The sequence below is a fragment of the Callithrix jacchus genome, chromosome 6 (assembly GCF_049354715.1).
Source record: "Callithrix jacchus isolate 240 chromosome 6, calJac240_pri, whole genome shotgun sequence".
In the NCBI taxonomy this organism is placed as follows: domain Eukaryota; kingdom Metazoa; phylum Chordata; class Mammalia; order Primates; family Cebidae; genus Callithrix; species Callithrix jacchus.
This window is the reverse complement of record NC_133507.1, coordinates 25,354,758-25,366,414: the sequence shown is the minus strand read 5'-3', so window position 1 is coordinate 25,366,414 and position 11,657 is coordinate 25,354,758. Positions and strand designations below refer to the sequence as shown.

General features: G+C 44.0%; 1 protein-coding gene across 1 annotated transcript; it reads right to left on the bottom strand.

Moving 5' to 3' along the window:
- Window positions 1-876: 876 nt before the first annotated feature.
- Window positions 877-1,937, bottom strand: LOC100403064 (UPF0669 protein C6orf120 homolog). Its single transcript, XM_008998492.5, has one exon. The coding sequence runs from the start codon at window positions 1,679-1,681 to the stop codon at window positions 1,106-1,108; it is 576 nt and encodes a 191-aa protein (XP_008996740.4). The 5' UTR covers window positions 1,682-1,937; the 3' UTR covers window positions 877-1,105.
- Between the last annotated feature and the right edge of the window lie 9,720 nt (window positions 1,938-11,657).

The following is an 11,657-nucleotide window of genomic DNA, read 5'->3' as shown; positions in this document are numbered from 1 at the left end:
ATTAACTAACAATTTTTTTCCTAGGTCGCTGGATTTGTGACTGTTGTCAGTGGGCTCCCCCAACACCCAAGAAAGTAGGCAGAAGGGGGAAAAACAGCAAAGAGGGATAAAATAGTTTTTGACCCTAATATTGTATATGCATTTAAGTGGAGTATTTGGTGCCAATTTATTTACAACATTTTCATTTTTATTCTAATAAAAGATTTTTTTTGAAATTATGAGCTTAAAATCTGCATTTGATTTATTTTTGTTAAAAGCTACTCTTACCCTTGAAACTGATTCCAGGTAGAGAATTCATCTCTGAAGTATTTTATAGTAACACTGGCTCACTCCAAAAATTCAGTGGAAATATTTAGGAACTTAAGTTACTTAACTATTTCTCCATAGTCCAAAAGGTTATTTTTATGAAACTTCCTAATCTACATTGTTTCTGGCCTACCATAGGTAGCATTAACAAAGTTATTTAATAACTAAAGAATTTTCATTCATAGCCCAAAATTGACAATGGCCTGATAAGATCTGGTGCAGCTTGATTTAGAGTTGTCATTACAGGAAAAAGGTTTGTAAATACCTGCTGGCCAGGAAATCCCTTTCTAGTATAGAATAGTACCATCTGTACTTCGGGTACAGGCATGGGGCCTTTAGTCCAGGCTCAGGGAAGTGTACATAAATCATTTCCAACTTGATTTTAGTAACTCTTAACACCTTGAACTTCGCTTACAATCTTCAGAGTAAAATTATAAAGTTACCAACCTTTTAATCTCATCTGTGTAACAGCATGAAAGGTTGCTCTATTTTGATTTATATAAACCTAAGTGACTGCAATCATCATTTTTAGTCAACCTAATGAAAACAGAGTGTAAACATTTTATGGTACACGGTCCTTTTTTTAATATAGAAATTTTGATCTTTAAAAGAAAACAAATACTGTACTTGCTGCTTTTCCTATTTTGGGGGTAACTGAGGTAACAAAATGCATATGGCTTTATTTTTCCATCCCTTGACCAGAAAAAAACTTCAACCAAGTACAAGTATCAAGGTTCAAAGCAAACTGCAATCAGCTTCACAGATGGAGGGTTTTATACTCCAGGGCGTTGTTAAGAACTCAAAAGAGAATTTCAAGTACTAGTTTCAAAATGCTAATTAATATCTTCCAGAGAATAAGTTTCTCCTCTTTCGAGGTGTCTTCTAGCACAAGAACGTGCTTCTGGCCGGCATCTGCGTCATCGGCGGGGTAGGCGGCCTCGTCGAACGGATGCTGCGCGACCGTGCTGTCGTAGTACACCTTCATCTCGAACTCGCTCTCCAGGTGGGACGGGTGTCCGTAGACGCCGATGCCCACTGGACGCCGGAAGTGCGCGGGGATTGACACGGCGTCCGGGCCGCAGGTGGCCGACTGCAGCTCGTAGTCGTCGAAGCTGGGGTTCAGGCTGCTGGCAGAGACGTAGAGGTCCGCGTCGCCCTTGAGGCTGCGCATCCTGAGGACGATCTTGCCCTCGTGGTTCAGCCGCAGGTAGCGGTAGTTCCCGGGGCCTATCTGGCCCTGGACGACGTGCAGGAGCACCCACTCCTCGGGGACCTCCTCCTCGTCCGAGCAGCTCCCCGGGGATAGGAACTGTGAGGTCAGGAGCAGCAGCAGGGCCGTCGTCCAGGGCGCGGCCCTCCTGCAGGGAGCGGCCATGGCGGGCGGCTCAGCTCTGGGGCCTGAGCGTGAGTCAGCGCTGGTGGGGTCACGGGAGGCGCTCAACACCGGAGCCCGTCCCTGCCGTGCGCCTGCGAGGCCACGGCGCCTGGTCTGCCACTGGGACTGTCCCTTCCCACCCTTTTGAAGCCCTGGGGAGAAGAGGAGGGGCTAAGCCCTTCCCCGCAGCGCGGCACCCACCAAGAGCAGGGCTGCTATGGCGCCCTAGGACTCACCACAGCGACCATCCGGAACTGAGGCCGGAGGAGGCGGAAGTTCCACTAGCCGTACATATCTACGTACTGTGCACATATCTGTACACGTGTACATATTGTATATCAGTAATGTACATAATGTGCACACATTGTGTACATATGTACTATATGTACACGTGTAAATATGTGTGCACATTACACATTTACATATTGTAATATCACAATAAATGTATATGTACATTATGTGTACAATATGTACCTTTATTGTGATATTATGTATTATATATATAATCACAATAACATATAATCAAAATATATATAATACATAATATCACAATAAAGGTACATATTGTACACATAATGTACATGCATATTGTGTATACATTATGTACATATAAATGTCCATATTGTACACATTATTTACATTTACTATACATATGTATTGTGTACACATAAGTACATCATAGTAAATGTACATATGGTACATATTATATACATTTATTGTAGTATCCCAATAAATGTACATTTTATGAGTATATTCTGGGACATTATTTTTAGTATATTAGATAAAAATTACTGCTATTATCAAAGGAGTACACCCATGTGTGTACATTTTGTGATATCCATCATATCCTAAGTAGGTATTACTCTCATTGTGAAAGCAAGTGTACACTCTGTGATTGTTCCAATATAACGCTTCTTTGATTTAGTTCCTAATATCCTGGGGAGAGAGGATGATTATACTCTGAATATCTCAGGAAGTGTACACCACCACTGTAATATTGTTTCTAATATCCAAAAACGGAGAGGATTTTACTCCAAATATCTCAGGAAGTACACAAACCCCCAGTGATATTGTTCCTAATGTCTAGGGAATGAGAGATGATATTACTTACAAAGTGGCTGAGGCTGTACACCCGTCCTGTGATATTGTTCCGAATATCCAGGGAAGAGAGGATGATGTTCCTGCCCATATGGTAATACTCTGAATATAGCAAGAGGTGTATACCACGCTCTGATATGGTAACTAATTTCCACAGAAAAAACAATTATATCGAATTAAATATTGCAAGGAGAGAAACCCTCCTGTGATTTCAATTCTAATGTGTATAGGGGCGAGGATGATATTTTTGTCAATATAGCAGAGGTGCAACTAGAACTAGTGTTATTGTGCCCAATATAAAAAAAAAAGAGTAACAATATCTTCTCCCTATGATATGGTTCCCAGTATCATATTACTCCAATTTTTCTAAATAGCGGATTTGCAGCCCCGGGGTGGGGGGCGGGTCGCGGGGTGCTGCTCCTCTCCCTCTGGCGGGGGCTAGGGACACAGTCCCTAGCCAGAGGGTTTGTAGTATACAATGGGGGCTGCGGGGATATTACTTGCCCTCTGGTTGGGGCTGTGTGTACAGCCCCCTAGCCAGCAGGTTCCTAATATCCGGGGGGCTGGAGGGATATTACTCCCCCTCTGACGGGGTTGTGGGCACAGCCCCTTAGCCAGTGGGTTCATAATATCCATGGGGGGCTGGAGGGATATTACTCACCCTCTGGGCGGCTTGGTCTGGGTGTATACTTTAAAGAGCTATGTCGCCTAATATCAACGTTGCGTGGGTGTGGTTGTACATTTTAAAGAGATATTACTCCTAATATCTTAGCTGTTGCAGAGTATGTTTCAACACTTTTATATCTTGTTTGTGATATTCAGCATATGTCATTACTCGCAATATCAAAGCATGTGTAAAGTATTTGTGTATACTCTCTGATATTATTCACAATATCTCAGGGAGAGATACTATGAGTCGCAGGTATGGCCACTCCTCTGTGATATGGTTCTTAATATTCAGGGGGAGCCCGGGTGATATTACTCGCCTATGGCAGGTGGTTGATGTGGGTGTACATTTTAAAGAGATATTACTCTGACTATCACCGTCGGGCTGATATGGGTGTATATTTTAAAGAGCTATTACTCCTAATGTCATGGCCAGTGTAGAGTATGTTTGACCACTTTGTGATATTATTTGTAATATCTTAGGGACATATATTACTTGTAATATCAAACAGGGAGAAACAAGTTTGCTCCTGAGGCCCCTTCACCTGTGCACTCACCCGACTCTCCCATCTCGCATCTTTAGGGTGCACCCAGGCTCCTCAGGGAACTTCAGGTGAGTAGAGAGGCCAGGCCCGAGGATTTCTCAGTCAAGCAAAGCAGATGAGTAAATGCATCATTGTAATTTTGTATTGAAAATCTATAATAGGTACACACAATGTATCCATGAAGTGCCAGAGAGGAAAAGACAAACCCTGCCTGGAGAAGCGGGGGATGCTGAACAGGGAGTTGACGTTGAAATAAGTTTTCATGAACGCTCAGGGTAGAAAAGAAAACAAGAATTCTAGGGTAAAGAAATCAAGCTAAACACACAAGGACACATGGGAGAACATGATTTTTGAGAAATCTATGAGTGGGTGGGTATGAGTAAAAGCTAAATGGTCCTGAATGTAGGTTATTAGGAAACAGAAGACGAAGAGGGAAAATGAATTCTGATGGCAAATGTCTCTGTAGGAAAGTCTATGGGGTTAGGTCTTCTCTTGCAGACAATGTGGAGACCTTGGACATTTTTCATAATCAGAGCTGTTTCGGAAAGACCTTCCTTAGAATACTCTGACAAGCATTGTCCATATCAAGGTCTTCTGTACACATGTATTTCTTCCTAATTTGTAAACTCTTTCAAGTCAAGGCTGCACCTGTCTTAGTTTTCCTTTCCCGTAACTTTTCAATATACTTTTTATAGTTACATTAGGGTGGACTGAATTGAAACCACAAAATACTATGAAATGATGGAACATAATAGGTATATTTATATTAAAGACATATTTAAGACAAATAAAATATTACTTTACATATTCTATTATGGAAATTAAACAAGGATGTATTCATTCTAATACCTCATAGGTATGTGCTTTTTAGAACATCATACTTAAGCATTCAAAAACAACCTGAATTTGAAGGTGTGTTCTTTTTTTTTGAGATGGAGTTTTGCTCTTGTTACCCAGGCTGGAGTGCAATGGCGCAATCTTGGCTCACCACAACCTTCACCTCCTGGGTTCAAGCAATTCTCCTGCCTCAGCCTCCCAAGTAGCTGGGATTACAGGCACGCGCCACCATGCCCAGCTAATTTTTTGTATTTTTAGTAGAGACGGGGTTTCACCTTGTTGACCAGAATGGTCTTGATCTCTTGACCTTGTGATCCACCTGCCTCGGCCTCCCAAAGTGCTGGGATTATAGGCATGAGCCACCGCTCCCGGCCTTGAAGGTGTGTTCTTATGTGGTAATTTTATGTGTCAACTTAACTGGGCCATGAGACCCTCAGATGGCTGTTAAAGCATGATTTCTGGGTGTGTCTGTGAGGATGTTTCTGGAGGAGATGAGCATTTGACTCAGTGGACTGAGTGAGTATGATTTCTGGGTGTGTCTGTGGATGTTTCTGGAGGAGATGAGCATTTGACTCAGTGGACTGAGTGAGTATGATTTCTGGGTGTGTCTGTGAGGATGTTTCTGGAGGAGATGAGCATTTGACTCAGTGGACTGAGATAGTATGATTTCTGGGTGTGTCTGTGAGGATGTTTCTGGAGGAGATGAGCATTTGACTCAGTGGACTGAGTGAGCATGATTTCTGTGTGTGTCTGTGAGGATGTTTCTGGAGGAGATGAGCATTTGACTCAGTGGACTGAGTGAGCATGATTTCTGGGTGTGTCTGTGAGGATGTTTCTGGAGGAGATGAGCATTTGACTCAGTGGACTGAGTGAGCATGATTTCTGGGTGTGTCTGTGAGGATGTTTCTGGAGGAGATGAGCATTTGACTCAGTGGACTGAGTGAGCATGATTTCTGGGTGTGTCTGTGAGGATGTTTCTGGAGGAGATGAGCATTTGACTCAGTGGACTGAGTGAGCATGATTTCTGGGTGTGTCTGTGAGGATGTTTCTGGAGGAGATGAGCATTTGACTCAGTGGACTGAGTGAAGATCATGGGCTGGCCTCATCCAATCCTCCGCAGGCCAGAAGAGAGCAAAAGGTGGAGGAAGATTGAATTCCCTCTCTGTCCAAAAATGGGGCTGGAACACCAGTTTTCTCTTGCCCTTGACATTCCGGCTCTCAGGCCTTTGAATGAAGCCATGGGCTTTCCTGGATCTTCACCTTGCAGATGCCAGGCTGTGGGACTTTACAGCTTTCACAATTATGTGAACCAGTACCTCACAGGAAATCTCACTGGAGCCCTTTCTCCAGTCTTTAGAGAGAAGGTTCTCTGTTAGGCACAAGAGCAAGCTGTCTGAGCCTTGCTATTTGAGCTAGAAAGGGCCTCATGAGAGACAGTCTATGTTACAGAGTTCACATTCTATGTTCAAGAACAGGCCATGTGTCTTATTCCCTGTTACCCTAATCTCCCCCAACCCCCAATCCAAATCTGAGGTTGTGGGAGTCTGGGTGCAGTCACACTGGTGTTGGGGAGGGGTGTGAGGTCACTGCAGTCTCCTCAGGTAATTGACGACAGCCAGCCAGGGCCACAGCAGCTGCGGAGGAAGCGCCTTGCCTGAGGAGCCATGCTTTTCATCATCTGGTTTCTAGGGATCTCCAAACTCTGCACCTTCCAAATGGGCTGTGTTATCAGGCATTTTCCAACTTCCTTTGTCCAGTAATCTTCATTTCATCTCAGACTTCACAGCAGAAAATGGTCTGCAAATATTGTCCTGTAAATCTCAATTCTTGGGTCAAACCTAACGTAAGATCCAATTTCTAATCAGTCTGGCAACTGATCACTTTCTCCCAGGACTAACCTGCCTCCTACATTCCTCTGTTCTGGCCAACTCTCTGCCACCAGGAACTCTGGTTATGTCTCCTGCAGAACCACAGAGCAAGAAAGAGCTGAAAGCTGGATCTGCAGCAGAAGTCAACTGAAAGGCAGTGTGGTCACAGTGTTCTTTATATGGATAACATGGGGTTGGGGCATGCATTTATACAGTGAGTCAGCTGATTTCGGAAAACTCTTCCATGGGAAAAGACAGTGCTGGAGAAGCAGCAACAGGACTAACCAGTATAACTTGTTATATGCCAGTCACATCTTAAAAAGACTGAGACTTATGACAAAAATAGAGAAAGAAATAAAAAAAGAAAAGAACACACCCCTGAGGTGAATTCCAGGCACCAGCAGTGGCTGTGGTAGAGGGGCTCAGACCAATCCTCAACAGGAGGTGCTAAGGAAGACCCCATAGCTGCCCCGCTAGGTAATGGCTGTGGGAAGCTGGCCCTGATCCCAGAGTTCCCAGCGCCTTCACAGTTTGTTTACACAGGATACCCCTAACACACCAGTCTCTTAAAAAGAGGGAGGTTCTTGAAGAGCACCCAGTTCCCTCCAGGCCACCCAGGCCCAGGAGTCAGTCTGGACCTGCTGTCTCCTGTTTGTTTCCCCCAGCTCCTCCAGGGTCTGCCTCCAACACCAGCTGTGTGTGACCTTTGATGTCTCAGGGCTTCCACATCCTCAGCTGTGAAGTTGTCTCTTGTCTTTCTTTCTCTCGGTGTTGGACACTTTCAAATACCTTTGTACTCAGAATTCAACTTGCAACTCTCCTGTAGGGATACCTTCAGGGATACTGGCTGGTAGCTGCACCCCTGAACCTTCTTGCTGGGATGCTTCTTCTAGTCCTTTCTTGGGATCTGAATTTTACCCTTGGCCGCTGTTTTTTGTTCGCTTAATGGTTGACTGAAGTGCAGTCCTGGAGAGATTTTTCAGCTTTCACTTATTTCTCAGTTGCCTTTTAGAAGAAATATCTGGAAATGATTGAGAAAGCACACTTGTCATAAATCAGCAACTTTTTAAATGCATTTTTTTGCTTTTAAATAGACTTTTTTAGAACAGCAAAATTAAGTGGAGAGTTAAAATTAATTGAGTTCCTGTTACCTCTTCCCCTCACACAGCCTCCCCACCATCAATGTCCCCCACAAAGCACAGCATTTGTGACAATCAATGAGGCCTAATAGACATCCTTGTCACCCAGAGCCCATCATTTACCTTGGGGTTCACTTTGTGTGTTAATTCTATAGGTTTGAACAAGTATAATGATGTCTATCCACCATTACAGCATCATGTAGAGTGGTTTCATGGCCCTAAAAATCCTCTGTGTTCTACCTGTTCATCCCTCCCTCCCAGCTAACCCCTGACAACCACTGGTCCTTTGACAGGACAAGTAAGTACCCTTTTTAGGTTGGCTTCTTTCCCTTAACAACATATATTTAAGTTTCTTTCATGTTTGTCATGGCTTCACAGCTCATCTCTGTTTAGCTGTGAATAATATTCCACTCACTGATGCACCACAGTTTATCCTTTCAGATACTGAAGGGTGTCTTGGTTGTTTTCAAGTTTTGTCAGTTGCAAATAAAGCTGCTATAAACATGTGTGTGCAGATTTTTGCATGGATGTATGTCTTCTGTTTATTTAGGTAAATATCAGGTGGCATGATTGCTGGATTTCATGGTAAAATGTTTAGTTTTATAAGAAACTGCCAAATTGTCTTCCAAAGTGACTACACTGTTTTGCATTCCCACTTTGAAATGGATGAGAGTTCCTGTTGCTCCATATCCTTGTCAGCATTTGGTACTGTCAGGGTCTGGATTTCAGCCCCTCTAAGAAGGGTGTGGCAGTGTCTTGCTGACATTTTAATTTGGATTTCCCTGGTAACATATCATGTGGAGCATCTTTTTATAAGCTTATTTATCATCTTTATGAATTTTAATTCAGTTTCCAACATTCTTAGAGGAAAACAGATGATTTTCAGCCAAAGTTTTCTGGCAAATTAAAGATATAACACACATCTATTCCTATGGAAAGTGATATCAGCTCTGAAACATTGATAATACTCAAGGAGAAGGAGTTTCCATGAAGGACATAGCACAGCAAGCTCTAAGTATTCTAGCTTTGGCCAATTGTGAGAGGCTTCTTTAGGTCAAAGGCAGAATATGGTTATTAAAATCATCGGGAAAATGCATATTTTCAGTCTCTTCATAGTATTTTCCAGTTAAAGACAGAGCATCTGCCCCATCAGATTGGGTGTGCATACCCCAAGAGCAAGCAACGCTTTCCTTGTGCTGTGTTTTTGTTTACTAATTTGCATGCACGCATGCTCATTCATATATTTGCAGATGAGGGTGGGATTCAGGATCAGGATGAAGAGGAGGGGGCTCTGGTGGTATATTTTTAATGCTCATTTGCATATTCCATGGGGGGCGGTCTCAGAGGGTGGGGAGGGATTACAAGTGACTGCCAGGGAGAATGACATCATGTGAGGTGGCATGAAGTTTGACATCACACAAGAGAGGGTAGGGAGGGGTGATGACACCATCAGAAGGGGTGACGCCAGGGGATGGCTCACTCCAGCTGCCATCAGGGGGCGGTAGATAATAGTTGTGACAAGGTGGGAAAGCTACAACTGTTCGTGCTACAACTTTTCTAGTAGGCAAGGCTAATAAACAAACAGTAGGACAGCACCCAAAGGTTTTTTGACCCCACACCAAGGGAAGGTGGTCCTAGAAACTAAAGGGCACCAGTGGATCATAGGAGAACATTTATTAAAGTATCAGGCCTTAGTGCTAGTCACTTCAGACATAACCCTTGAAGTCTGCCAAACCATAAACCCAGCTACTTATCTGCTAGAGCACACAGGTGCTTCCAGCCTTTCCAGCATACAGGTTGTATTAGTCTGTTCTCATGATGCTAGTAAAGACATATCTGAGGCTGGGTAATTTATAAAGAAGAGAGGTTTAATTGACTCACAGTTCCACATGGCTGGGGAGGCCTCACAATCATGGCAGGAGGAAAAGGAGGAGCAAAGTCACATCTCTTACATGGCAGCAGGCAAAAGAGCTTGTGTAGAAAAACTCCCCTTTATAAAGGGGAGTAACCCTAGCACTTTGGGATGCCAAGCTGGATGGATCACCTGAAGTCAGGAGTTTGAGACCAGCCTGACCAATATGGTGAAATCACGTCTCTGCTAAAAATAAAAAAATTAGCCAGGCATGTTGGTGGGTACCTGTAATCCCAGCTACCCAAGTGGCTGAGAAAGGAGAATCACTTGAGCTCAGGAGACAGATGCTGCAGTGAGCCAACATCGTGCCACTGCACTCCAGCCTGGGCAACAGAGCAAGACTATGTCTCAAAAAACAAGCAAAAAAAATTAAAGTAAAATCATTAGATCTCATGAGGCTTATTCACTGTCACAAGAACAGCACAGGAAGCCCCCACCCAATTCAATTACCTCCAACTGGGTCCCTCCGAAGACACATGGAAATTATGAGAGCTACAACGTAAGATAAGATTTCACTGGAGACACAGCCAAACCATGTCACAGGTTATGAAACAACTTCTTTTTTTTTTTTTTTTTTTTTTTTGAGACGGAGTTTCGCTCTTGTTACCCAGGCTGGAGTGCAATGGCGCTATCTCGGCTCACCGCAACCTCCGCCTCCTGGGTTCAGGCAATTCTCCTGCCTCAGCCTCCCGAGTAGCTGGGATTACAGGCGTGCGCCACCATGCCCAGCTAATTTTTTGTATTTTTTTTAGTAGAGACGGGGTTTCACCATGGTGACCAGGATGGTCCCGATCTCTTGACCTCGTGATCCACCCGTCTCGGCCTCCCAAAGTGCTGGGATTACAGGCTTGAGCCACCGCGCCCGGCCCTTTTTTTTTTTTTTTTAAGACGAAGTTTTGCTCTTGTTACCCAGGCTGGAGTGCAATGGCGCGATCTCAGCTCACCGCAACCTCCGCCTCCTGGGTTCAGGCAATTCTCCTGCCTCAGCCTCCTGAGTAGCTGGGATTACAGGCATGCGCCACCATGCCCAGCTAATTTTTTGTATTTTTGGTAGCGACACGGTTTCACCATGTTGACCAGGATGGTCTCGATCTTTTGACCTCGTGATCCACCCGCCTCGGCCTCCCAAAGTGCTGGGATTACAGGCTTGAGCCACCGCACCCGGCCATGAAACAAATTTATTCTAGCAGGCCAGACTTGAGATGAGCTCCCTGACCATCCCAAGGAAGAGTGGTAACAGATGCAAGTTGTTTTATGCATCAGGAAAACAGGAGGGCTAGACATACTCTTATTAGTCAGCACAAGTTAATCAAGTCACAAGCCTTACTGGCCTCTACCTCAGCTCAAAAAGCTGAGTTAATTGAACTTACCAGAGCCCTGCAGCTGAGAAAGGATTAAAAGTTAACATTTACACTGATTCTAGGTATGATTTTTGTGGTGCTTCATGCTTATGCTGCAATTTGGAATGGGTAGGGACTCCTGGCCACAGAGGGCTTTTCCATACATCACTCAGATTTTGAGCTTGTTAGAATGCTGCTTGGCTGCCAAAGAAAAGTGACTGTAATTCATGGCAGAGGACATCAAAAGAGAGATTGACCATGTTAAAGAAAATGCCCTTGCAGATGGGGTAGCCAAGGTCACTGCACTGAAAGGGCCAATGAAGCTGATGGGCATCTGGTCAGCATACCCAGAGCTGGGCCAGAATGCTTTGAAGAAGAAGAAAAATGGGCCAGGGAATGCAGTTTAGTCCAGAACCCCTCTGGCTGGCTGACTCGTGGTAATACATTACTAATGCCAGGTACGAATCATAGGAAAATAATTAAGCACTTACATGATTCTTTTCACCCTAGAAAAGATTGTTTGTTTCAGTTAATGTCTCATTGGTTTATGACAATAAATCTTTTTAAGGCA

Bases quoted from the DNA above. Each gene is read 5' to 3' on its own strand.
- LOC100403064 (XM_008998492.5), bottom strand. From the start codon at position 1,681: ATGGCCGCTCCCTGCAGGAGGGCCGCGCCCTGGACGACGGCCCTGCTG.